At 35.9% G+C, this 24876-nt stretch overlaps 1 protein-coding gene across 1 annotated transcript in view; it reads left to right on the top strand.

The window, feature by feature from the left end:
- Positions 1-24876, top strand: part of LOC135078176 (uncharacterized protein CG43867-like) — a 409623-nt gene that overhangs the window by 330790 nt on the left and 53957 nt on the right. The window contains exon 5 of the mRNA XM_063972763.1: positions 4018-4080. Within this exon, the coding sequence (XP_063828833.1) occupies positions 4018-4080 (63 nt within the window). The remainder of the gene's footprint in view (positions 1-4017; positions 4081-24876) is intronic.

Here is a 24876-nt window from a genome sequence, read left to right as displayed (position 1 = left end):
GTTATCTATGTTTTGTATGATTATGTTGTTGGACTACCAAAATAAACACGTACAATTACTTCCTTATCCTGTTGCCACAATAATAAGTCATTTCTTTTTAATTGGTTACCAAAAAACAACAAACACTGCGTAAAATTCAGCAGCAACCTTTTAATCTTATGTTAAGGAGGATAAAATTGTAATGTGACGTCAAAGTTCACTCCGTCCCAGTGACCTAATAAACTGCCTCTGTCGTCATGCTCATCCTAATTTCCCTATACAATATCTCGATTTTAAGGAAATTAATCCCTGACATAAATAAAATATTCCATTAAGGGTGGATTCGACCAAACAAGAGTAAATATTAATCTCAGAATAAATCGTCAGTTTTGACACATTTCCCATACGCATATTGAAACTGTCAATGTGCCAGTTATACCAGGAGTTATTCTCGGATAAAAGTTTAGTCGAATCGGGCTTTAATTAGATTTCAGCAATTAAAAGGCTTTGCAACGAGATTAAGTTTACGTTTGAATCTGTAAATTAATAACCTACGCATGCAAGTAAAAGATAACTCTAACCAGCTCGTAATAAAGCAGTAAACGTTACAACATTCGCTAAACCAAATATCAATAAAAGTGCCATCACACTCGAAAATTGTCACTGACCCAAATGTTGATGCTGTAAATACACCGACCGATGTAACATGAGCTCTCAAGTTGTAACAAAACCTAAAGGATTGTAAGTCCTTCGAGGATCAAAGCAATTGGAGTTGTCAACGCATGTGTCCAATATAAAAAGACCCTTCAACTGGCAAGGAAAATGTCTCAACTGAATGTCTTAAAGAGGTCTTGTTATGTGGTGTTGCTTGGTGCCATCAGGACGATTTGGCGGTGATATGTGAAGGGCGAAGTCACGTGCGACGCCTAGTCTAGCAGCTCGTAAACGTTATAGATTTATTAGGGCTCTAGATCTCTTCTTAGTTTATTATTTGCATATTAAATACGATAGCAGAAATTCTTCAAATGAGGTGATTATTTTCTAACTACATAACATTGCGATAGTCACGTCTATGATATTGTCCATTATTGTATGTTATGAAAGAAATTACCTATTATAGTTATCAGAATGGTTCTATTACTAAGCACAGATTTTGTTTCCTCCTATGGCTTATGTAGAAGTGCTTTTTAAAAGCTTATAAACTTGCAAAAATTAAATCAGTTTTTTAAGTTTTTTTTATAATCACCAAAATTATCATAAAGACCCTTTTATAGATACATTTGATGTTTGTCTGGCGCTAATAAACTAATATTATGAATATGTTTTAGTATCTCAAAATTGTTTATTAAAGATGTTGTAGAGCTTATTTCAAAATGTTTGACGGTATTAAACTTAACCCTTCAAAGCGAAATCCCCGTATCGACGTGGTCCGTAAGATGAGATAGGCATCATAATTACGTAGGTATCTCGTATTGACGTTCCCTTTGAGGGCTCTATCAACCCGTTAATTGATTGCTCAGGATACAATCGCGGTCGATGCACTGTGATCCGTCTGGGGTTAATGAAATTGCCCACTATAGGTACCTAATCTTGGGCTAATGAAGAATCTGTCTTGTTATTTTACTGTCCACAAGATCATTTTATAAAGCATGTAGCTAAAACCCCGTAAACATAGTTCAATTTTGAATCAGGTAATATTTGTGGCAGAAATTAAAATTGGCCTACTTATTCGATTTTATTTTCAACACACTAATCATTTACCCAAATAATTCGGTAGTTGAGACCATTAACTCGAAAGCTTAGAATAGCCCTGAAAAGAATACCCAGATTTTTCTTTGCCTTGAATTCTAGTTATTAAGATGACCAATAAATGATTCGACAGCTTTCTATTCGTATTCTAATCTTAGATATAGGTAAATTGCGTTTTGGCAGCTCATTATAAGTACGTCAATTGAATGTTGGTGAACAACCCCATGTTTCACAGCAATTTTCTTATACATCGAAAGTAACTCTGTCTGTCTCTCTTTCACGCCAAAACCACTGAACCGATTATGATGAAATTTGGCATAGAGATAGTTGAGTCCTGGGAAAGGACATAGGATCAAGGACGGTTTTTGAAACAGGGACGCGCGCGATAAACTTTTTCTGTGACTGACAAAATTCCACGCGGGCAAAGCCGCGGGCGGAAAGCTAGTATTTGTATACTCTTACACTTGGTCGGTATCCAACACAAGGGTCCCAGTATCTCGGCTTATCAGCCTTAAAGGCATCTTCGCAATTCGACTAAAGGGGTTAAATAAAAATCTCAACGTTCTCAAACACATTTTTTCGTTTGAAACGAGATCTGTTACATTCCCCAGCTTTTTGTTGGACTTTTAACGGTCGAGTTACATAGGATACGGCCTCTGGAAAAGTTCAATGGTTTTGTTATTTTATATTTTTTGTAGAATTCAGCCGTGTTCAAATAGGACCGCTACAGATCTTCGTGTATGAATGTTGTAAAATGCGACTAAGGGGCAAATAATACGAACATCAGGACTCCTCAATCCATCTGGCCAGTGTGATATCCTATGCCTCTGGGTTTGTGAGAATCTTGCTCCTTCAATGGAGACAAAATTACTTGATGATGATGATCTATAGAGTGCAGTACCCGTAAAAAATTCATGAAATTGTCAGTTGATAATCACAATAAAAAATAAGTTGGGACGGAATAGCTACATACTACGGACCAATGCACATCAAGGTATCATCTTATGTATCTAGTTGTAATAGTTTGCGACCATTACGTTGTCTGATGTGCTGTCGACTCTACAATGTTAGTGTCACGTATCCAACTTTAAAGCAATTGGAAAACAAAAATGCAATATCTCTACATTCTACATTTCTCTTCCATCTTTCCACTAACGAACGAAGCAAAGCTTTGTGTATTTTACATTACCCGTATAGAAATTCAGCGTCGGATGTCAAAGGAGAACGTCGGATATGCAATAAATCAAATACAACGTTTTACTCCGTCTTGAAAGATTCGCTTTGTGTATTTTAAATGGAACGAATTTTGAGCCGCCATGCGAGGCACAATTCAATAAACTGACGGTACGACTGTTCAAGCTCATGGCTTAGGCTTGAGGATATAAAGACAAATGAATGGTAATATTAATTTTTACTTACAACTTAAGTATTTTCAAAAGATATGTCAAGAAATTAAAGAAAACAATAGTTCATAAAATGGTTAAAATAGTAAAAATAAAATAAAGTCATCTGCTGTCTGTACGCTAGTAGCTCTTTTAAACTACGCAACAGATTTTGATGCAGTTTTCAGCAATAGGTAGAGTCATAATTTTAGTAGAGAATCTACGTTGGGGAAAATGAAATGACAGCACAATATACCACACTCTGAAATTATTGAAATGACTCATTCACCCCGTTGTATTAAATCATGGATGAAGAAATTAAGTACAAAGTATGTTTACTGCCAATTAATTTGTTTCATTTCAAAGCTAACAAATAAAAACCTCCCTAAAGTTACAACTCATAAGGGCTACGAAAGGCGAAAATAATCCCGGCGCCTCACAGAAATAAACCTTCAATACAATCTAAGTCCTGTTTTCACGCACATATATCACAGCTATAACATTTGCAAGTAGCATACACCCTTTCACGAACCGATTCGCCTCCCCGCGCCTCAGAAACCGCACGAATACTCTCTCTTACATAACAATAATACCTTTTCTACAGGCTACAGCCTCTCTGATAAATAGCTCGATATACAACAGTGCCTATAGTTAGCTACCCCTGCAAAGTAACCACGTGGTTCAATAAAGTATGCGCGTCGTGACAACGCCATCTGTTGGGTGGTTGCTGAATTAAATACTCGCGCGAGCACGCGGAAAATGGTCCGCGTAGACTCTACACTGTACTTTTCAGCGATACAACTTTTTGTACTGAGTAAGCTAGAGATGGCGCTGCCAGTCCCGTTTTAAATCTAAGTTTAGTTTCTAGTATTACTATACTAAATTATGTTGTTTTTCTTTGTTCCAGCTCTCAGAGCTCGAGCAACGGGTTCTGGAGGCAGAAGGCCGAGCCGAAGAAGCGGAAGATAAGGTAATTTCATTTTTAGTATAAATTTTTCTTACATCTTTTTCGTTTCAGGCAGACACTAGGTATTATAATTTTGTAATGTTACTCGTACATGTATTAATTTCTTCCAGAATAACACTATTTAAATCACTGTTTTTTATATTTGATTAAGTGAATCTTTATAAAAGAAACACTTAACTACATTGACATGAATTGCATGGTTCTAAAAAAGAGGAAAATCAAAACACTGTAAATAAAAGTGATTTTCAAAAATCATCGACCCCAATCACGTACCCTGAGTAATCCCAAACTTGTTTTTCGCGAAAGCTGTTTTTCACAAAAGCCTCCTCACGCTGAATAGGGCCTGTATTGTGCAAGTCAGAGAGGTCAGCAAAAACGAACCATTAATAATCTGGAGGTCTCTGAACATACCGTCGTCAAATACATGGGTCCATTAGTTTTAGAAATGAAACTATACAATTACTAAAGGTACTTTTTGGCATGACTCGTAAACATTACTTAACCTTTAGGGCACAGTATGTTAAAAGATTTCATTGCTTTTCGATCTTATTATAAATGAAAAAGGTTCAAAGTTTAATGGATAGCACTGCTCTCTGAAGTCTTAGAAGAACGCTACTATTAATAAAGTATTATTTTTACAAAATTTATTACAAAAATATTCATATTTTACAGTCAAGAAAATCATCGCCAGAAACCCCATATATTTTACCGATATCAATATTCAAGACTAATTATTAAATTATGCAGTGGCTTTCCGTCGCAATACGCATTTAAAGTTTCCCAATAAATTAATTAATAAGCCATCTAATTAATTAAGTACGGTCGGCAGTGGATTACAGTTCAGTGCATTAAAACGGCTTTAATAACATCGTTAGGGCATTTTAATTACTGTTCTCTTGCAGTCTGTATGGGGTGGAGAGTAATGATATATGGACAGATACATACTTAACAATGCAAGGGTCCAATAAAACGATTCGTACGATATGAGATATAACCGTAGTTAGGATTTTAGTTAAAGTTTGATTGGCGCTGTGGTGCATCTCGTAGTTGTTAATTATAAAACAAACAATGAAGTCTTAAGACTATAACAAGCTTAATATTAAATAACACTGATATAATAATGTAGTTCCAGTATCAGTTTGATAGTATACGAACTTTTAGCGTAAAAACGCGACTGAAACTGTAATCACGTTGATGCAACCCCTCCATAGATGGCGGTACTAGTTTTGTATAGGTGGTAGAGCTAGTGTTTATGATAATTCAGTGAGCTTTACTTATACATTTTTACAATATTTTATTTCTTAACAATTTAGGTATCACTATTCAGTAGAGATATCCGTTTTTCAAAATTGTGTTCATTTATTATTCAGTGCAAGATTACCTATGCAGAAATTGCAAAATTATACTCAGTTGCAATGATTGGGTAAGTAATTAACACTAATCTAAGCCTGAAAACTGCGTTTTTCAAGAAAAGTTCAGCATTAAACTGAGTCTCACCTTTCTAACCGCTAAGTACCTAAACAATTGTTATAAATAACAATGTTTTGAATAGGTAAACTCTGAAAATATTTATTTTCAGATTTTAACATTTAAATTGATGAAAATGGTAATACATAATTCTAAAGTATATTTTTGTGTTAGCATAAAAATGAAAAAAATGAAAAATGGCACCATTTCATTTAAATTACATCAAAGCCCCGCCATTCAAATTCGGCCAGTAACGTTTTCGCGGCGTCAGAGGGGTCATAAAGCACCCTCATTTGGGAACATTTGTTAGAATACACGCTGACAACTGAGATGGGGATCGAAATTATGGGGTGGGTGTAGCGATAGCAAAATAATCATTAGAATTTACGAAAATAAGTTTTAAAGATCAGTTGGTTCGACAAGCTGATCGTGCGATTTGTGTGAAGCTAATTATAATTCGTTTGTGTTTGTGGCACAGAAACGAAATAAGCCCAAAGATTTTAATTGCTTTCCCCAAAAACTGCGTGAAAATAAATATTCACAATCCCTTAATTACCTGCTTACTTAGTCTACCTAAGTTATCTTCTATCTAAATCTGGCTAAAAGGCTATCTTAAGCACTTTACAAAGGACACGGTAAAAAGTAATTTTGTAATGCCTTTGTTTCTAAAAGATTAACGCAGTTTTCTAGATCTAATTAAAAAGATTGCTACATTTAACCCAGTTGTATGAAAACACATAGCCAGTCTAAATATCAAAGTGGCCTATTGGGTAATTTTCATAAGCTCTATATTCAGCTATCAGAACTCCATCAGATTCTCCGAGAGAGGTAGATAAACATTTTGAGCAAATAAAATCATGTTTTTTAATAACCGTTTAATAACTTTGTTTGCTATCGCTCCTCAGTCGTACGAGAGCAGTGCACACAAGTGCACCGCTCGGGATGCCTCTATCGATTTTCTCAATTGCAGGATTATGACTCATTCCGGATTTTTTGCTTGTTTTGCTAAACTAAGCTGATTGGTATTAGCCTGTTTGCTGTTCAGGCGAGCTTCTAACTAACTCTGCGTTATTTGGAAGATACAATGAACTTAGCAAAGAGAAACGTTTTCAATTTTGTTTCTTTTCCAAACAATTATGGACAAGGCGTAATACAACTATAATACCCAAGGAATAATGGTATTTCAGTTTTTTCATAGGAAAACGTTTGTGGATATTTATAGGCATGAGATACGCTAGATCGTCTTTGAAATTTTTTAAAACATTATTACAGTCAGCGATTACGCTTACTTAAACCTACTTATGAGTACCTAGACGAAGTACTATGCCTAAGATTTCCCAAAATCAGAACGAGGTTTATATTATGTACATATCTCACGACTCTTTGTACCAAAGTCCTTTATGGAGATAGTGTGAAATCTGTACTGCTCCATGTAAAGATAAAATTAAGCAACAGTCACACGTTTATCGTGTTTTACCAGAACGATGACATAATAGCCTCTGGATTATGGCCCTCAGGTACAAAAGTACAAAGGTCCTTGATCAAAAGGACTCCTTTACAAACAAACCTCGACCCTACCGCATTGTAATACAAACGATTGACCTTTTTGTTAGTTTTATACGATTTTTTCCATCACACGTCTGGTCGCCGACAATAGGCAAGTTCGCCCTTCTTAATTCACCCTTCCACGCATGCGTACGGCCGGCTGCAACTTCACAGCAGTCACCCAAGCTATGCGTACCAACTTCAGCTCGCTACCTGTATATACATAACAATTTCTCCTCGAATAAACTGTAAAATATAAAACAAAAAGTAACCCAAATCCGTCTGTAAACATAAAAACTAAAACCCTAGTGTGTAACAGTTAAAAAACCGCGTTCATCATAGAAAACAGACCTCGGACCTGCCACACAAGTGATACTTTGATCAATAGGAGCTATTTATTAATTTATTTGTGTTCTAGATAAGAGAGCATCGCTTTATACAGAGAGCGTTTTGTGATATCATTATAGTGTTACAACGAATATTTTGTAAGCTTTAAGTGTAAGCTATAGTGTTTATTTTCGTAAGTCAATTGGCATTTGTGTGATTTTGGGTTAGTGATAGTGGTACTATGTCGAAGCCTAACACTTTGAAGGCGCATAGATTGAGTGCTGAGTTCGCGGAGAAGAGGAGCCAGGCCTTGAAGAAGGCAGATCCGACGAACTCATAGCAGCCACCCGTGAGTACCTACTCTAAGACTATTGGAGGTTAATCGACCAGGTCCATCAGATGTCAGGAGGCAGTAGGATCTTAGCCTTCTCTAATATCTGTCTTTCTAGAGTTGGATGAAGTGTAGCCCCATTAGTGAATAACATTTAGAGGAGACTTAAGAAAAGATCGACCATGCGCTTTCATTTATAAAAAATCATCCAGTTATGTTTATGAATCCCTCGTGCATGTTGACTTTCAAGTTTCATGATATAGGTATGTAGTTTCCTTTCAATTACATTCTAAAACATCGTAGTCTCAAGCTGAAAAGGAATATGAAAGCTACAATAAGCTTATCAAAACCAGCCTGGTCTGTAAAAATACTGAAAATGTATTCGAAAGGTAGTACTTTCTACATACTTAAGACCTAGTAGTGCCGTATTTCTTATACCCCAAAAAGGCATAAAGTTTGTGCATGTTTACTATTTTATGTTCTAACTTGTAGATAATGTTTTATTAGGTAATTAGAAAACAAAAAACAAAGAACGCGGCTATAAATCGCGGCTGCAATGTTACATTCACACGCAATTATTCCTATAGCCTTATTTATTAACTTCTTTAACACGAGATCAGATTAAAAGTGTATATTAATTAAGTTTAGTGACCTAAGGCTCCGTATTGCCGATAACATTGTTAATTTAATTCCGTTTTATATTCTTGGTCAAAATTACGTTCTGCCTTGAATATTTTCAGAAATAAAAGTGCCTTCAAATTATTTTCCACGATTGTCACGATTTTTAAATGGATCCTTAATGTTTTTCATTCAACATTTAAAGGGTTTCTTTGTGTAAAGCTCAAAAGGTGCCTCTACTCGTGTTTCGTAGTAATTTTGACAGCTCTGTCAACAGTGGCGCCACCTCTTTGTTAACCTTGAGTATTTACTCTATGGATAGTATCATTTTCAACCCCTTTTACTCGTACTGACTTTGGTTTTCTCGTACATTAGTCGTTTATTAAACAAAAACAAATGAAATTCAGGAATATTTGATTCGTGAATTCAAAAATCGAATGATACTTGAAAATACAAATTCCAACATGGCTGGCAGGAGCCAGCTGTTCCTCGTACGCATGCGCCATGCGTTTCCCGCCATCTTTGGATTTCGTTCTTTTAGCGTGCCCTACAAAAGAGAGGTCACGTGGCTAGTTAAATTTTTAATGAACGACGAGTTTTCGGATCCCTTTAATATGCTATGATAGCGTCGAAACGATATAGGTCGATAAAATTACTGCTGAATTAATAATGAACTTAAATATTCTGTTTGGTGGCTAGCAGTTATCGAACTGAAACTAGCAGACATTTCTACAATATTTTCATAATGTTTTTGTCTATCTTCTCCTGATCTTACATTACCTTGAGTCTATTGAATCATTATTTTTCTGTCATCTATTTAGTTCAAGCAACAAACATAAATCGTAGTTTCATCCAAGATTAATAGGCCCTCTTACCGACACAAACTAGCAATGTCTACGTTTAATGACACTTTTTTGCATTATCCAGGTTATCCTGACCCCTACCTTCCAACAGATTTGTTTCAGGTTCAGCTCTATGCATTTTTGACGGTGTTCATTACTAAGTTGCCAGGCACTCCTTTGTAAAGTTAATTAGGTATTTGTAAACGTACTAAGCACGAAACACGCTAGTCCTGTTGCCTAATTGCCATGCACGACATGTTTAGCTTGTTAAACTCGGAATAACATACAATAATACATGCCATCTTACACATGTAAGCCTTTGATCTGGAAAATATGGGCTACCTTGCAAGTTGTTCATTAAAAGTAGCCTTGAATGTGGATGGATATTCTTAATTACCACATGTTTCTCTTACCATAAAATCTCCCTCTAAAATATTATCTGCATTTCTAAAGAAAATACATATAACTAGAAGGTTTTACGTAATAAAACGGTAAAATTTTTGGAAGATTAGATTTTGATTGTGCTATATCCATGACCTTTACAGCCATGAGATGACGTTTTAATTTAGCACAGCTCTGAAAATGTGTCGTGAAAACAATAGAGACTGTTTTAGAAACACTTGTCTACAAAGTTAATTGTGAGGTCAGAGTACGTTGTTATACAGCTTCGTTAAAGTTTTCACCTTTAATAGAACTTTTAAAGAATGTCTTGGGCTCATTTTATATTACCAAATATAGGTAAAGCTTCTTTTCTGTGGTAAGCTTTGAAACGTTTTCATATACTAACGTTTTAGTTAAAAAGCAAGTCTTTAATCATTCATTTTCTGTAACGTAATTAACGCGAGGACAAATTAAAAAGAAAACTGTATTGGATTGATTACTTCCAGCTCTTACCAATCAGCTTCATTGATCAATTGATCACTTGATCGGACGGCACTGAGTTTCGCTGGAAACGCGTCTCTCTCGTTTGTCAGAAATGATTTAGAAAGTTCGTGATGCCCAATCAGGAATTACACTTCAGCGCTTATTGCGTCTCACCACATGTTACACTACCTTTTTATCTTTCTTGTAACGTTACTCATATACTCATAATAACTTACCGTAGGCGGTCATCTATCACCCTACATTTTGAGTCATAAGTCAGGAATAGTATTCTGCTTATACTCGTACAGTCAGCGTCAAATAGTTCGTGACACCCAAAGTAGCCAAAAAGTTCGCACACGTTTTTGTTACGTATGAAATAAGGTTGTGTCTGTCTTTCTTGGTCACTTTGGGTGTCAAATAGTTCCCAAACACACTTTGGGTGTGTTTGGGAACTATTTGACTCCGACTGTACCCCGTCTTAGGTGCGATTTTAGGTAAACTGGCGAACAGAATCGATGTGGCGGGTTGCGTAGTGAGTCACGGTGCATTAACCTCCCAGACGGATGGCCGGGATCGTGTGGACTGTGGACTGTGGACTATGAGTACGAAAGGCAAAAAGCGAAACTTAGAACATAACTTGGCTCAAAGCAGGATTAAACTTCCTGGGTTAGAATGGTCATTATTTTTCCGTCGGTAAAGTTTTTCATCGCTTATTTCTCGTTATACCTTTTAATGGAACATTCGGAATATTTTGACCACATAAGCACGAACGGCAGAATTTGGAAATGATGTTTTATGGGTGGTGATAAATGCAATGGATTTGGTCATCATTGTCATAAAATCTAATAACTGAGGAAACAGATTCTACTTAGTTTATAAAGTATCTCTGAATTGGTACATAAACTCTCGACCTACTCGGATTCACAAATTATAAATTTTGCTTAAGTATACGATTATGAGCCAGTCAACAATACCTACTAACCCTTTGGAGCGCTTTTTATCAAATGGTTTCCATTTAAGAACTTTTCTTCGTCGGCCATAAACAAATGCATTCTATTCCAGACACCTGATTGGAAATGAGACAGTCCTGAGCTGAAACGGGGCAACTTTCAGGAACCTAATAGCTTCATTGCAAAAGCCATAGTGTACCAAATACGCTGGAGGGAACTTTGACAGTTCGGAACATTCAGCTAGCTCACATTAGTCGGAACAAGTTTGGGTATGCCCGAGGGTGTTCACTCATTTCGGAATTTCATATCAAGTAAACTTATGTTGACTCCATTTTCAAGCATTTATTATCAAACGTTGTTAAGGTGCCTTGTTTCCCCTATCGCCATATTTATTGTTGACCCTATCACCATAATATAAAATATTGTTGTGTAAAAAGCCGAAAGATTTGTCATCATGATCACTTTTACAGTCATATATACTTTGATTATTGTTTTAATAATCAACAAAATGAGTGTAAATAGGGTTATTATCCTTCAGCGCAGTCGTCGGGTAAAAAAAGAAAAATAAGGTGATTGCTTGTTACGAGTTATTGCAAAAGTTTGAATAGATCTAGGCTTTATGGCTTTATTGTCCACATTTCTCTTGATCCAGTTAAAATCTTCTACCTCCTTTATTTCGTCTTTAGTATACCACAACAAATGACTGTTTACTATGAACGTTTCCCATAAACCTATCAAACCGTCGGCGCGCTCAAAGCCGTTTGTAATGACGTCGTCTGCATAAACTCTGCTTGCATTGACAGGGTTGTCTGTCAACATTTGATAGGAAAGATGCATTTGATAGGAAAGATGCATTTGATAGGAAAGATGAATTTGATGCCAGGCTATAAACAAGAGTGAGAGCCAATTTGGGTTGACCGCTTATACTCTATACAACAACTCGCATAGGTAATACCTGAATCTCACATTTGCAAAAACAGCAGAATTTAGTTACTGTAATATTAAAATACCTACATTTTTAGACAAAGTCTACAGACATAATATTTAGCCCAAGTACTAATTACAGTTTCATTCATTTAAAGAATCTTCAGTGATTTAAAATTATTTGATATACCTATGTATACCACCTACGATTATCAAAATGGAAAACTTGAATTAAATGCGATTCTAGCTACATTATTATAGCATTTATACCACAGAATAATAATAAGTACTACGTACAGAAGTTTTACTTCGCGAAGGTATTTAAAAAAAATTATGCTCAATGTCATTAACAATATGGTGTAATTTAGCCTGTCTCAAGAGTCAAGCACCATTTTGTTGACAAACGTCAATGATCGGCACTGCGCCGAAGCTATAGGGCTGACTTCGGTAAAATGATGTGACGTGAGGTGCCAAACTGCGGAAAATGGCGGAGGAAATACATGATTTAGCATGAATTATCATGAATATATTAACTACTTATTTACCTCTCAGTGTCTTGAGGCAACTTAAAAAATTACATTCTGTGTTTTTATTATTATTTAGGCAGTTAAATACTGCACAGTATTTAGTACACCATTTTCATTATTTTCTTCCATCATACACAAGAATACGCGTGCGTGAGTCAATGTTCGCTCGTATGTGAGGCCTTGTCGAATAGTATCCTGTAGGTGGGCCATCGTGCGTGTTTTGTTTTCGATGTAAACTCGCGGAGATGAATAGGCCTGTTTATACCTTGATTTAGATTCGATAAAAATCATAACTGAGACGTAGCGAAGTGACTACGATCTCGAAGCTACATTGTCTAGTCTACCTACAGGCTCTGGTAGCCCTGGAGGTCTCCATAATTCATGAGTATACTGTGTAGTATGACGCATTGCGCATTTACATACATTTCCACACTTGCCCCGTCTCATCGGACGCATCTGTGCCACTAATACATTTTTTATTATTTCTTCGTGAACTGAAAATAGATTTTTTTTCTCTCCTCTATCGGCGAAAACGCTGAAGGAACGGCGAAATACATTACGTGTAATGTCTGTAGGAAATAGGGCATCTGACAATAAATTTTCTGTTAGCAATGTCTATCCTTCCTACCTAATACCTACTTTGGATACGAGTAGAATAATTATTGAGTAGGTATAATAATAATTATGATAGCATTAAAGAACCATGTCACATTTTACCAACAAATGAACATTACAAAGAAAGAGCATGAAAACAATTTCATGACTTTATTATCCGAAAAAATCGTCATATAATTACGAATCGACTATTTCGAATTTTAGGAAAATACTAGAAGCATGCCATAATAAGCATCAGTATCATCAACGAATTTCCTAGTAATTAGCTAAGTATCTTATCGTACCTACAAATTATTAGTAGGTACCTAGGTACCAACTTACTGTAGCACAGAAAATCTTAGTAATCCGTAGTATCGTGAGAAGGAACCTAACCCTAAATAAAGTAGGTAAATAAAAAGACAGACTAGATTGCTACAAATTACCAGAGCTTTTGCTTTTGTTCTTATTCGGTAAATGTATCGAGTCAGCATTTCTGAGCAAATTGACTTTTATTTGGAGTTTTTTTACTGTTACCTACCTAACATCTTTCTGGCGGGAAACCAGTGTTCTGGAATAATCTATTGGCTATTGGATTTGATTGATTTGTGGCGGTCTTGAAGAATAAGTAATATGATTTGGAAAAGATTTATGCAGGCATCTACGGGTGGGATCAAGGATGATTTAGTTTATTATTCCGTTCAATCGAGCCGGATCAAGTAAGCTACTGTTTTATAAATTCCAATGTCTTGCTAGCGCTCGTGAATTAATTAGGTATTTAGGAACGAAAACATATTTTTGAATGTTTAAAGAGGTTTGACAAAATATAAAATAATTACTTCTTGGATTTCCTCAAAAAATAACTTTTAGTAAAGATTAAAAACCAAAAACCTGACCTTAACAGTTAGAACCATAACCCTAACCTAATCTTGCCTTGTACGAGTCGAGTATTAGGTATTTAGGTTCACCTAGTAATTTTCTAAAATGATTTTCCATATTTTGGCCTCATTGTAACTATCCATGTTTTGATTTTTCATATTCATCCACTTTAATTGACAGTCAAGTTTGCGATCTCAAGAGAGTCCAAATGATACAAGTTAGACGGTAAGTATAACAATTATGTAGATAATGATTAAAATCTAATAGGTACCTACTTAACTTACATCATCATCATCAATGCATGTGTCTCTTACGACATAAATGTTTTTTTAGATGTAAGTAGGTACATACGGCATTTTTAACATGTCTATTTATGTTTATATTCATCAGAATGTGTTTATTCCTAAATCTCATATTCATATTATGCAATAACGCAGTTTCTGACAGGAAGTCACGTATTAAAAACTAGCAGGAAACTTCTCGATGCTTCCTTTGTCTTCCTAATCTATATTCGGCGGCTGTCCGTCTGTCTGTCACTCGTAATGAGCTATGTTAAAGCTGTTCTAGGTATGACACTTGAAACTTGTTTAATCGAGCGATATTGTTTTCAGTTAGGTAGAGAGCGATTTCTTATTGTACCCTAATGTTAACAGATCTCTTGATATGTTTATTTAGGAAACTTATTTTATTTAAAAAACATATTTCACAAAAATGATGCTAAGTAAATGCATTCTCCGCCTGTTTGGTTGAAAAACTTGGTAGTGGTCTAATAAATTTTCTTCTACTTATCGTCCGCCTTTGAAGAATGTAGGAGGCTCTTCTTCTTTTTAATTTTCTTATTTTTATCCTATAAAGATTTTGCTTTCAAACTTTCTCAAAAGGTTTCAATCAACCGTACACGCATGGTTGAATTTTCACAAGAAAATAGATTAACCGTGTCTAAACAATTTCCCAGACAAAAAAAAATCGTGTGCGTGTTATGGTGCCATTACACGGTTTGAGGACCCATTTTATACACCCATGACTGCAGCCATATGTTTTTTATCGCTAAAATTCGCACCGCATGTAAGTTTCCCGCACATCAGAATATAGTTGCAAAATATAATCTATTCCTACTATAATAAGGTGCCACAGAGTAAGCTTGATGTGCTGCCGTATAACTCTGGAGGATACCTCAGTTGCGGCATAAAGTCGGTGTTGGACTCGCGCCAACCACTGGCGCCAAGCAGTTGTCTTTTTGCCGATAGGTACAGATTAGCGATATTGCTTGATCAATTATTGGCGGTTGGAGACGTAGTCGCACTTCGGTATGGCTTTATTTTAGTCTGCCTGGATTGCTTGTGACACGTTTCTGTAATGTAATAAGATAGTGTACACGATTAGATGTATTGGATTTGTACCATAAGCTCTAACTATAAATCGTTAGAAGATGTAGAGCTATACTTTACCTTATTTTGACTGTGATTGGAATCACGAGCTTCATGACACATGATGTCCTTTAAGTACTTACTAGCAAGCAAGAAATGTTAGCACTACAGTTAATACTCGTTGTAATAGTAATTTAAGCTCTCCAAATTGCTTAGATGCTACTTACAGGTTTATAGTTATTATCCTTTGGTCAAACATCAATATAAATAACCAGATATTATCTGGTTTATCTAAAAAGTATTGGTATGATGGATTAAATAAAATACCCATGAGATATCAGAAAATTACACACTGTATGCAAGACAAAATGCTGGCAAAAATAGGCACCATAGATAAATTAACCATAAATAATGAGCGCAGCATCCATCTCATACAGGATACAGGTATCCAAATCAAACAAAGCAAGTCATGCACAGGACTAAAACAAAGCATAGACAAAACAAAGCATAAGCACACAACCGGGCAGCTGAAACTGAGCTACGCCAAACTATTCTCGTAGCCGTGGCGCAGGTAACCGCAAGACTCCGTTGCCGCGTTGCACAGACTAAACGTACTGTGACCAAACCAGAGACTTCTATGTTGTATTAGACAGGCTAGCTGCTACTGAAATGAGGTAGTACCTATTGTTCACTTACGTTGATAAATTTCAACATCTCACTAAGACGATTGCGAGTGAAAGGAGCAAACCCGCTAACGAAGTACGCGAAAGTTTTTGTCGAAAACTGAGGGTCAGTTTAGATGAGTCATGAGGTCATCATCATCATCAATCATCATCTTTATCTCTAGATGATGGGAATATGAGATGGTATATCGTTGTCAGTTTACGTGCGCATTTAAAAAAAGCAATTTTTAGCACAAAGGGGATACTTTAGCCCTTTTTGGTTGCGGGTAGAAAGGAGCTAGGTACATCCGGAATCCTCATTTTAAAGTTTATTTTATTACTGGATTTAAAGTTATTTAGCACACCTGCTGTGTTACATTTATTATTCAGAACAGCTGTTCTAGTAGTTTAACTAGAACTCTTTGACTGTGACTAGCGCTTTGTGGCGTGTTGGAGCTTTACCGAGCCGAGGTATGTGGCGGACAGGTATTAACTATTTACCTACATAGTCTGTCGTATCAGTATTCATTAAGAATACTAAATCGTATTATTAGGTACACAAGTCTTCACCATACGTTCCATCACTAAAACAACCTGCATGGTTTACTTAGTTGGTTTTTTGGACATTTTTTGACGGACAAACCTTGACGTTTTTCACAATCTTATGTGAACTTATTAAGTTATAACATAACAATTAGTTCATATTCATTTATCTCTTGTACCGGAACATCCACACGTAAGTAGGCAGGTATTTAAAAGGCTAGGCTTTGTAAGTCTAACTTTAGCCAATGCAACCAACATATAAAAGAAAACAGAAAGATGCTTACATTGCTTACCTATCTGGACATTGTAATACGTCTTCCGTAATCCCAGTGCTCTGTTTCTAACACTAATTTGTCACTAGCAGTCCTAGTGCCTGTTTTGTAGTCGTGTAGCAGCAATTTAAGCTTAACAAGCCATGCTTCTTGACATGACTAAATGGACGGGTCTGACTAGCTAATAATGTTACAGAGGAATAACAGGAAATATTAAACATTGATTCAATAAAGGCCGCTGAAACACACCGTCTGATTGAAATGGCACAGCATTTAAACTCGTTATGAGCTGAGAAGGTTTTAAGCAAGAACACTACATATCCAAATTGATTTACCATAGAAAACTTACTTGGAAAAATCCATTCTGCATTACCTTCTCCTGCATAAACTTCCAATGTAATTCCCAAAACACAATGAAGATGTTGGTAGTCTCAGGAAACTTGCACCAAGTTCGTAACAGCACTTTTACAAAGTACCTATCTTCTAAAGTCATTTGTACTTTTTACTAGGTATTCCCAGTTCACTGTAGAGCGCAAGTTCGGTATCTGTTGGCTCTAAATAGAGTTGTCCTGCGAGTTATTGAGACCAAAGTTTGGGCGCCATTGTTATATCCGTAGTATTGACTCGAAACCTAAAGTTTCGAAGTTGATTTTGTCGATTTATAAGCGAAGCGTCTCCGATTAAATAATAGTTCCGACATTCAACTGCGCTCTAAGTAGCAGAAGTTGTAGGACGAACTAAACAAGAACTTCGTGCGAATTTCGCTAAACGATCAAAACTTAAACAATACTTCTACATACCCTTCTGAAGGCTAATAGGTGATATAAACTGGTACCTATATTCGTTGATTGTTAATTACCGAAGTCAAGTACGAATGTTAGTTAGGTATATACCTGTATCTCGAGATATTTTACTAGTCAAATACAATATGTACTACCAATTCTAGAAGTACCCTCATTTCCCCAAAAAGCTTTCGACAACGTTACATCTCTACTTACTCGTCGTTTTTCACTCTAACACGTCTGCAGTTGGAGCCGGTCCAAATATGCCCCTTTTGTTTCTGAGCTAATGTTTCAGGCTATCGGGACAACAAAACATACCAAAAACAACGATATCGCACCGGTGCAATGCGGTTTTGGAAAGTGATCAAATTCCTTATCAATGCATGTAAATAATACGGTTGGAAATGGCATGTAGTTTTTCGGATTTCCCTGTGATCAGTTCATTTGTTTATATTCTGGTTTATTGCCCCTATTCCCCTATAACCGTTTAAAAGTCGGCATCTAATATTGTTTAATTAAATAAATAAATAAATCTAGATAAGATGAGATGATGCTTACACTAACGTCTAATACAAATACTCAGTTTTTAAGTAGAGTCAAAAGAGTATTTGTATTTTACTGGACAATCCAAAAGATATGGGTTCCTATATTAATTCTTTCGTCATATGTCATGGGTTTCCCCTTTAATGGCTTCATTTCCTATTACTACGTGAAATGGCATCAAATGAGTCACCATTCTTCGCCTATCAATTTAATTAACTTTAATCTGTAACAATCAAATATTTAGGTAAAAGTGTGTTAAACAAATCCGATATGGTCCAAAATTGTGTACCAAATCAGAATCAGTTTTCAGAAAAATTGCGTGTAATATCCTTAAAATCCAGGCTATAAGGTTGAATATTGTGGAGATAAGTTTTGGTCAACCAGGTGTTAGTCACACTTCCTTTAGTTCCGGCCATTAGTGTGAAACACCGTTTAGGGCGCCACAACAAAACACAATTTTTCATCCGGCTTATAAATATTTTGTTTTTCTTTTCAGTCGCCATTTACCTCGGTCCACTTTTGATTTATTGGGCGTTTTTGAGGTTACTTACAAGAGTTTTGTGAGATAGCTACTTACCTTTAATATAACAAGTAAATGTTGCAAGAAAATCCTTATTAGTTTAAAAACTGAGGTGGAATTGTGTAAAGCAATCGTTATCATTTGACAGTTCATAACGTACGATTATTCTGTCAAACGCTTTGTTTATCTGACTTTATCGTACGTTATGAACTGTCAAATGATTACGATGGCTTTACACAATTCCACCTCTGTTCTATAATTACTTTCTTAAAGATCCAATCTATCTTAGTTTTCAAATTACATACCTACTTCATATTAGTTTTGAAGTTAACGCATGTAAATGTAGCTTTAAACTTTTATCGTGGCCGATTCTCATTCTTCAGACTTTAAGTAGGTAGGTATTTATTCAGTATCGCGCATTGTCAATCTTAATAGCAATATTTACTAACCACACCGAGCGACAATCAGAGCGTGCAGACGCATCGATTGGAACGATCCACAAGGGCCAATAAATCGATTGTTGCTGCAATCGATAACCTAAATGAGAACTGTACCTTTTATGTTCTTTTATTAAAGTCTGCCCTCTGCACAGCAACTTGCCACACAATAAAGTTAGGCTTCATATACCTGAGCCTGAGGTAGTCACTTCATTTTGCTTAATAAAACTCTACATCTGCGTTTTTTGATTGCTCTTGTATTGTAGGAGATAAAGATAGGTCTCAATTTGTACAGTCAACAGTATTTTATTTCAAAGTAGCACCTATTTCTAGTAGAGACATACGAATAGCACAAAAAGGATTCCATTCTAGGAGTCAGGTAACTCGTATACACTAGTAATACTTTAGCAAGCACTAGCTTGCTAAACCCATAGTTTATTTCATGAATAGTTTTCAGTCACACTCGTTTCATGCGAGTAATGTGATATCCATAAACTTTTTATCCTTTGCACGCGCTTCAACTTGTACAATCTGTCCTTTGGAAAAATTAGATTTTATGCAGTCCAACAAAGTACAGTCGCCTCGCAAAGTGATATTACTTTCGCAATTTATGTTCAAAGGCGGTGCAGGTGTGAATAAATTTAAAACATCCCAGTGGCTCTCTTTGACTATTAATGAGACCTATAGAATATTTGAAACCGAAAGGCTTTAAACACCTGAGCAGCTTGTGCGTTTGATTTCTGTGCCACCTTTTGTTTTAAAGGGTCATCTTTTATGACAATGGGTCATCAAGATTTATGATCTCTGACTTTATTTTCGAACAATATGATTATATCTTTTTGGATTTCATGATTTTTTTTTAGTTCGAAAAAACTTACTATTGGGTGCCGTTTCTGTATTGCTTCTACGAGGAAATAACATTAAATAATCACAATGTAATCTATAACGGGGTCTTGGTAAAACTCCTTGGGTTACTTAATGCATTTTGGCTTCTAAAATGTCAACAACTACAGATTGAGACAAACACATTATGCAGAAACTGAAGAAATGTTTATGTTTCTAGACTTTTAAGGCAAAGGTCATCTTCATAAACTTAATATGTATTTTCATACAGTTTCAATCCTCAATACACAACGTGTTCTCGCCTAGCTGGCGCCGTGTAGGAGGACAGTGCGTGGGTGAAAGAACGCATTACTGTCTTCGCCATTAGAGGGATTTACAGGGTTCGATTTGAGCTAATAATTGTCAAAGATGGAGGAAGCAGGATGAGGTGATATGATGTGCAAAGCATAATGAGATCCTCAATAAAATGGATTAAAGTTCTAATAAACAAATTATACGACTAATTAATTATACACTGTCAGCAGAAATTAGATGCTTTTCTGTTCATCACTTGCACACTATGCTCGAAATTTCCATCGCTTAAAGTTCAAAAACTCCAAATACCTAACTCAAAAATGTCCAAACAAGCAAATACTAGCTTAGTTAGTCGAAAAGGCAATTAAATAATTTGTTTGTACGAGTCCGTAGCTTTAACATTCAGTAAATCACACAATATGCAAAACATGAAAACTATTATAAGTTATATTTAATCGTTTCATGTAAATGGTACTATCGGGTAGCCTTAGTGGTTAGCTTCAACTAAGCGTGTGTGGTTTAGAAAATACGCAGCCAAGGTTGTACGCAACTGAACCTACGTGAACGAGACCATTCGTTGGCAATAACCTGAAATAACTTTATTATGCTTTGCAAACCAATAAGATAAAAACGCGACTGTATAAAACGTGAAATTCTATTGATAAATGCATGTACCTATAGTAAAATTATGAGGTGTCTTCACTTCAAGAGAACTGCTGCCGACAAACTGTGTCTCAGTTTGGCAGAAGACATTAATGTACCTATACCTACTGTGTAAATAAATAAATTAAAAAATAATAATAAAAAAGAAATCAGCCCGCCTAGACAAGTTGCACTTTTTAATCGAATCGAAATTCGAATCCGTCAAAACAAAACTCCATACAAAAAAAAGCTTTTCGACCATTTTTCGACTAATTTGCGATTAAAAAGTGCACTTTGTCTAGACCCACAAAAGATATATTTCTACTCTTCGTTAAATTTATCTACCTACCGACATTGAGTCTAGACTCTAGCTAGACAGAGTTTGTCATAACTTAATTAAATCAACAAACTCCAAGGCATGTGGAGCTGGACGTCACCAGATCCTAGCCCACTTTAATTAAACAATTCCAGGAGTTTCTCCCGCCACAAGGCCAGGGGTATTAAACATTTATTAATATCCTGTCTACCTTGGCATTCCCATCGGTATTCTCAAAGTAAAATTATTTTACATTTCCTGAACTGAAGACGCCGTTAACGCTAACAACTCAGCCGGAGGAGCCCCTTAGGCAAGATGCTTACGCACATTTTTTATTCGTATTTTCACTTTGCTATCATTTTCCTTCTTATCGAATGTGTGTGCATTCACCTTTTGCATCTTGCAATGCCACAGGTGAAGTATCGAAACATAAGTAAGTCTAAGTATAAGGTGACTGACTGACTGACATAGTCATCTATCAACGCACAGCCCAAACCACTGGATGGATCGGGCTGAAATTTGGCATGCAGGTAGATGTTATGACGTAGGCATCAGCTAAGAAAGGATTTTACGAAACTCCACCCCTAAGGGGGTAAATGGGGATCCACGCGTACGAAATCGCGGGCGGCCGCTAGTAATATTATATGAATGTCAACGATATTACGGTAGATATTCATTTTTTACTTGCAGTGCCGAATACGAGTACTTTAAAATCTATACTTAGGGTTTTTACCTATCTATCGTAAATGAAATTGCGTGTGCTCGAAACAATAAAATATTAATAAAACCGCAAACTTCGTCATGTCCAAATATTTAATCACCTTGCTAAAACCACTCACTTACACATTATTGCAAAGGAAATCGAACGACCATAATAATAGAGTTGAAATTATCTTAGCATTTAATTGATGCCTTCAAGTGAGTCAGTGTGGCATCAAAGCAGGGGTGCCACACCCTATGTTATAGGGGTAGAGAGTAATCGATAATTCGGTTCCATATTGTAATACTAAACGAATTTTATATGGGTCATATGCGATACATTTTATGTTGTTAGGTATTATGTTCAGATTAGATTAGTTTAAGAAAAAAAAATGTCGTATTTTTATGAAATACCAACCCTAATTTCTTCCAAAAATTACGAAACTTCTGCTTATAAAAGAGTTTTGACAAAGGGCTACATAAACAAAAGTGACTCAAATTGTTTACAATTTCTGATAAAAAAAGTTTCTAGCCTATTATTGAACTGTTGCTACTAAATTTGAAACTCATGCTACGCTAATATTTTACTCTAAATAAGCTTGCTTCCAAACTTCCAGTATAGATTTTCGATGGAGTTTTAATTGAAAACAAAACAAACGGGAAACAGGGGAAACTTCTATAACTCGAAAGACATTTGCACTGAATGCAATCAACTTGTTAAAGTAGCAAAGAGAAAGCAAGCATTCCTAATTGGCCTCTAAAACCAAGGTGTATGCTTTCCAACTATCTATCGATGAAGATTAACTTCACTTTTGCGGATTTCCTTTCTTTTTCAGTACATTATTTATGTATGTACTCCCCAAACTTTAATAAACATCGCTTGTCCTGTTACCATTACATAGAATGTTTTTTTTACAACATGAAAATGAAATTTGCTGAGTGAAGAATGCTGAAAATAGTTGATACCGAAATGCAAAACTAAACATCTTGTGCAGCCAACAGCAAGAATAGAACTTTTTTGTGGCAAAATAGCACAATTTGATAAGACGCCGCGCCACTATGGAGCCTTATTAAGCCTGACGATAAATAGATCTTAGTTTGTTTTGTTGATAGCACAAACTAAGATAAAATACCTACCTACATTTCCCGCTATGCGTACCTATTCGGTCGAGGTCCACCAAAACAAATAACTTACTCTTGGCACCGGAATGCCTCATTTTTAAGATTATTTTCAAGGCGAAGCTAGCCTTGGCACAAGCCGTCCTCGATCCCTGGACAGTATCCAACGCGTCACAAGCTCGTGTATATCCACCCTATAATAAAAATTGCGGATAGTTTTCCATTGTGCTAGACGCGAAGCAATAAAGAAGATGTGACGCCATTTTAATGTCTACGATTTAAATCTGTGGACTTCAATATTTTTAAAGAATTATAGTGTTGTGCTTTCGTTGAGAGTGGAAGTGAAGTTTTTGGAGTAGTTTTTGTTTTAATTAACACTGAAAAGTCACATTCAAGTTACTCCGCAACAATAATTGCCAGTTATGTTAATCTGTGTCGTTACTTCGTTCGTATAGAAAAAAAAATCTAGTCATGATTCAACATTGCGTCATTATAATAATAATAAATAATAAATTGTTTATTTCTCACCACATACAATACATATAAAACAATAAGAATATTATTAACAATTAAGAAATTGTGGCAGGTTAATACCTGAATTAGGAATATTCCTGTTGCTCAGGATATTAACCCTCCACCCCATACAAGAAGTACCTATTAAAGTTTATATACCTAATTTACTGAGCATGAAATAATCTTTACAATAAATTAAATTAAATAAAATTAAATTAAAATCTTCCAATCTTATACTTAATATATATATAAGACATTAGATATTCACATTTAACACATTTACAAATAATTTTACACATTTACAAATAATGAGGGTACTTAGGTACTATGCAATTTTACTAATTAATTATTAATTTTACTCGCAGCATATCAAAATACTTTCTGTTTCGGTATAATTTAGTTCATTAAGTTTAGTTTTTAGGGTTGACTTCAAGCTTGTCCTACACATGTTTAGAATTTTATATAAATCATTAAAGTGTCTATATAGAAAAGGCCCAGAGAAAGACGTTTGTCTTCGACCAAAATTTGTTTTGCAAGTGGGTACTTGCGTACGCAGACGTCTCTTATTTTGCGGCAGTTTTGCAACATCTACCGTCTTATGGTATCGTAGAACCGAGTTGAGGTAGAACAACTGTCTTACAGTCAGTAGGCTCGCTTCCTTATAAAGATTTTCTGTTGGGTATCTCCTCGGTTTACGACGCATGACCTTAATTACAGCTCTCTGTGCACGCTCAAGTTCTATGAGGTAAGATTTAGCAGCACCACCCCAGACCGGTATGCAGTATGTTAGGAGAGATTGGCAGAGGGCAAAGTAAATTTTGGTTATGAGATCATCGTCAGCTGAATCTCTCAGATTTCTGAAAATGTGGAGCAATCTGCGAATTCTGGTACTAACCATTGAAATGTGTGGTCCCCAGTTTAAGTTCCTGTCAATGATAACTCCAAGATATCTATGGGTGTCTGTCTGGCTTAGGAAGGGGCAGCCACAAGAGGTCGTCGAATTGATGTCTAGGGTACAGTGTGAGGAGTGAGCTACAATAGAAAAAGAGTTTGGAGGTTTTGTGGCTTCGGAAATTCTAAAACAAATGTATTTGGTTTTTGGAACATTGATTGTCAGTAAGTTGTTATCTAGCCACGTCAAAACGCTTTTTAGACCACTTTCAGCCGATTTACGAACCAGAGACCAAGAGTCGCCACCAAAAACCAAAGCGGTGTCATCAGCAAAAGCAAGCGTGCGACCATTGTCAATTTTAAGTTTACATAGATTGTTTATATAAACTGAGAAGAGTGTAGGTCCAAGAGTGCTTCCCTGCGGCACGCCGTAGTTAATAGGCAAGCTAGAGCTGGAATTATCAGCGACCCTGACTGTCTGGGTTCTATTT

This window comes from Ostrinia nubilalis, chromosome 14 (genome assembly GCF_963855985.1).
Source record: "Ostrinia nubilalis chromosome 14, ilOstNubi1.1, whole genome shotgun sequence".
Classification (NCBI taxonomy): Eukaryota; Metazoa; Arthropoda; class Insecta; order Lepidoptera; family Crambidae; genus Ostrinia; species Ostrinia nubilalis.
The sequence above is the reverse complement of the archived record's forward strand: the minus strand, read 5'-3'. Positions and strand labels throughout refer to the sequence as shown.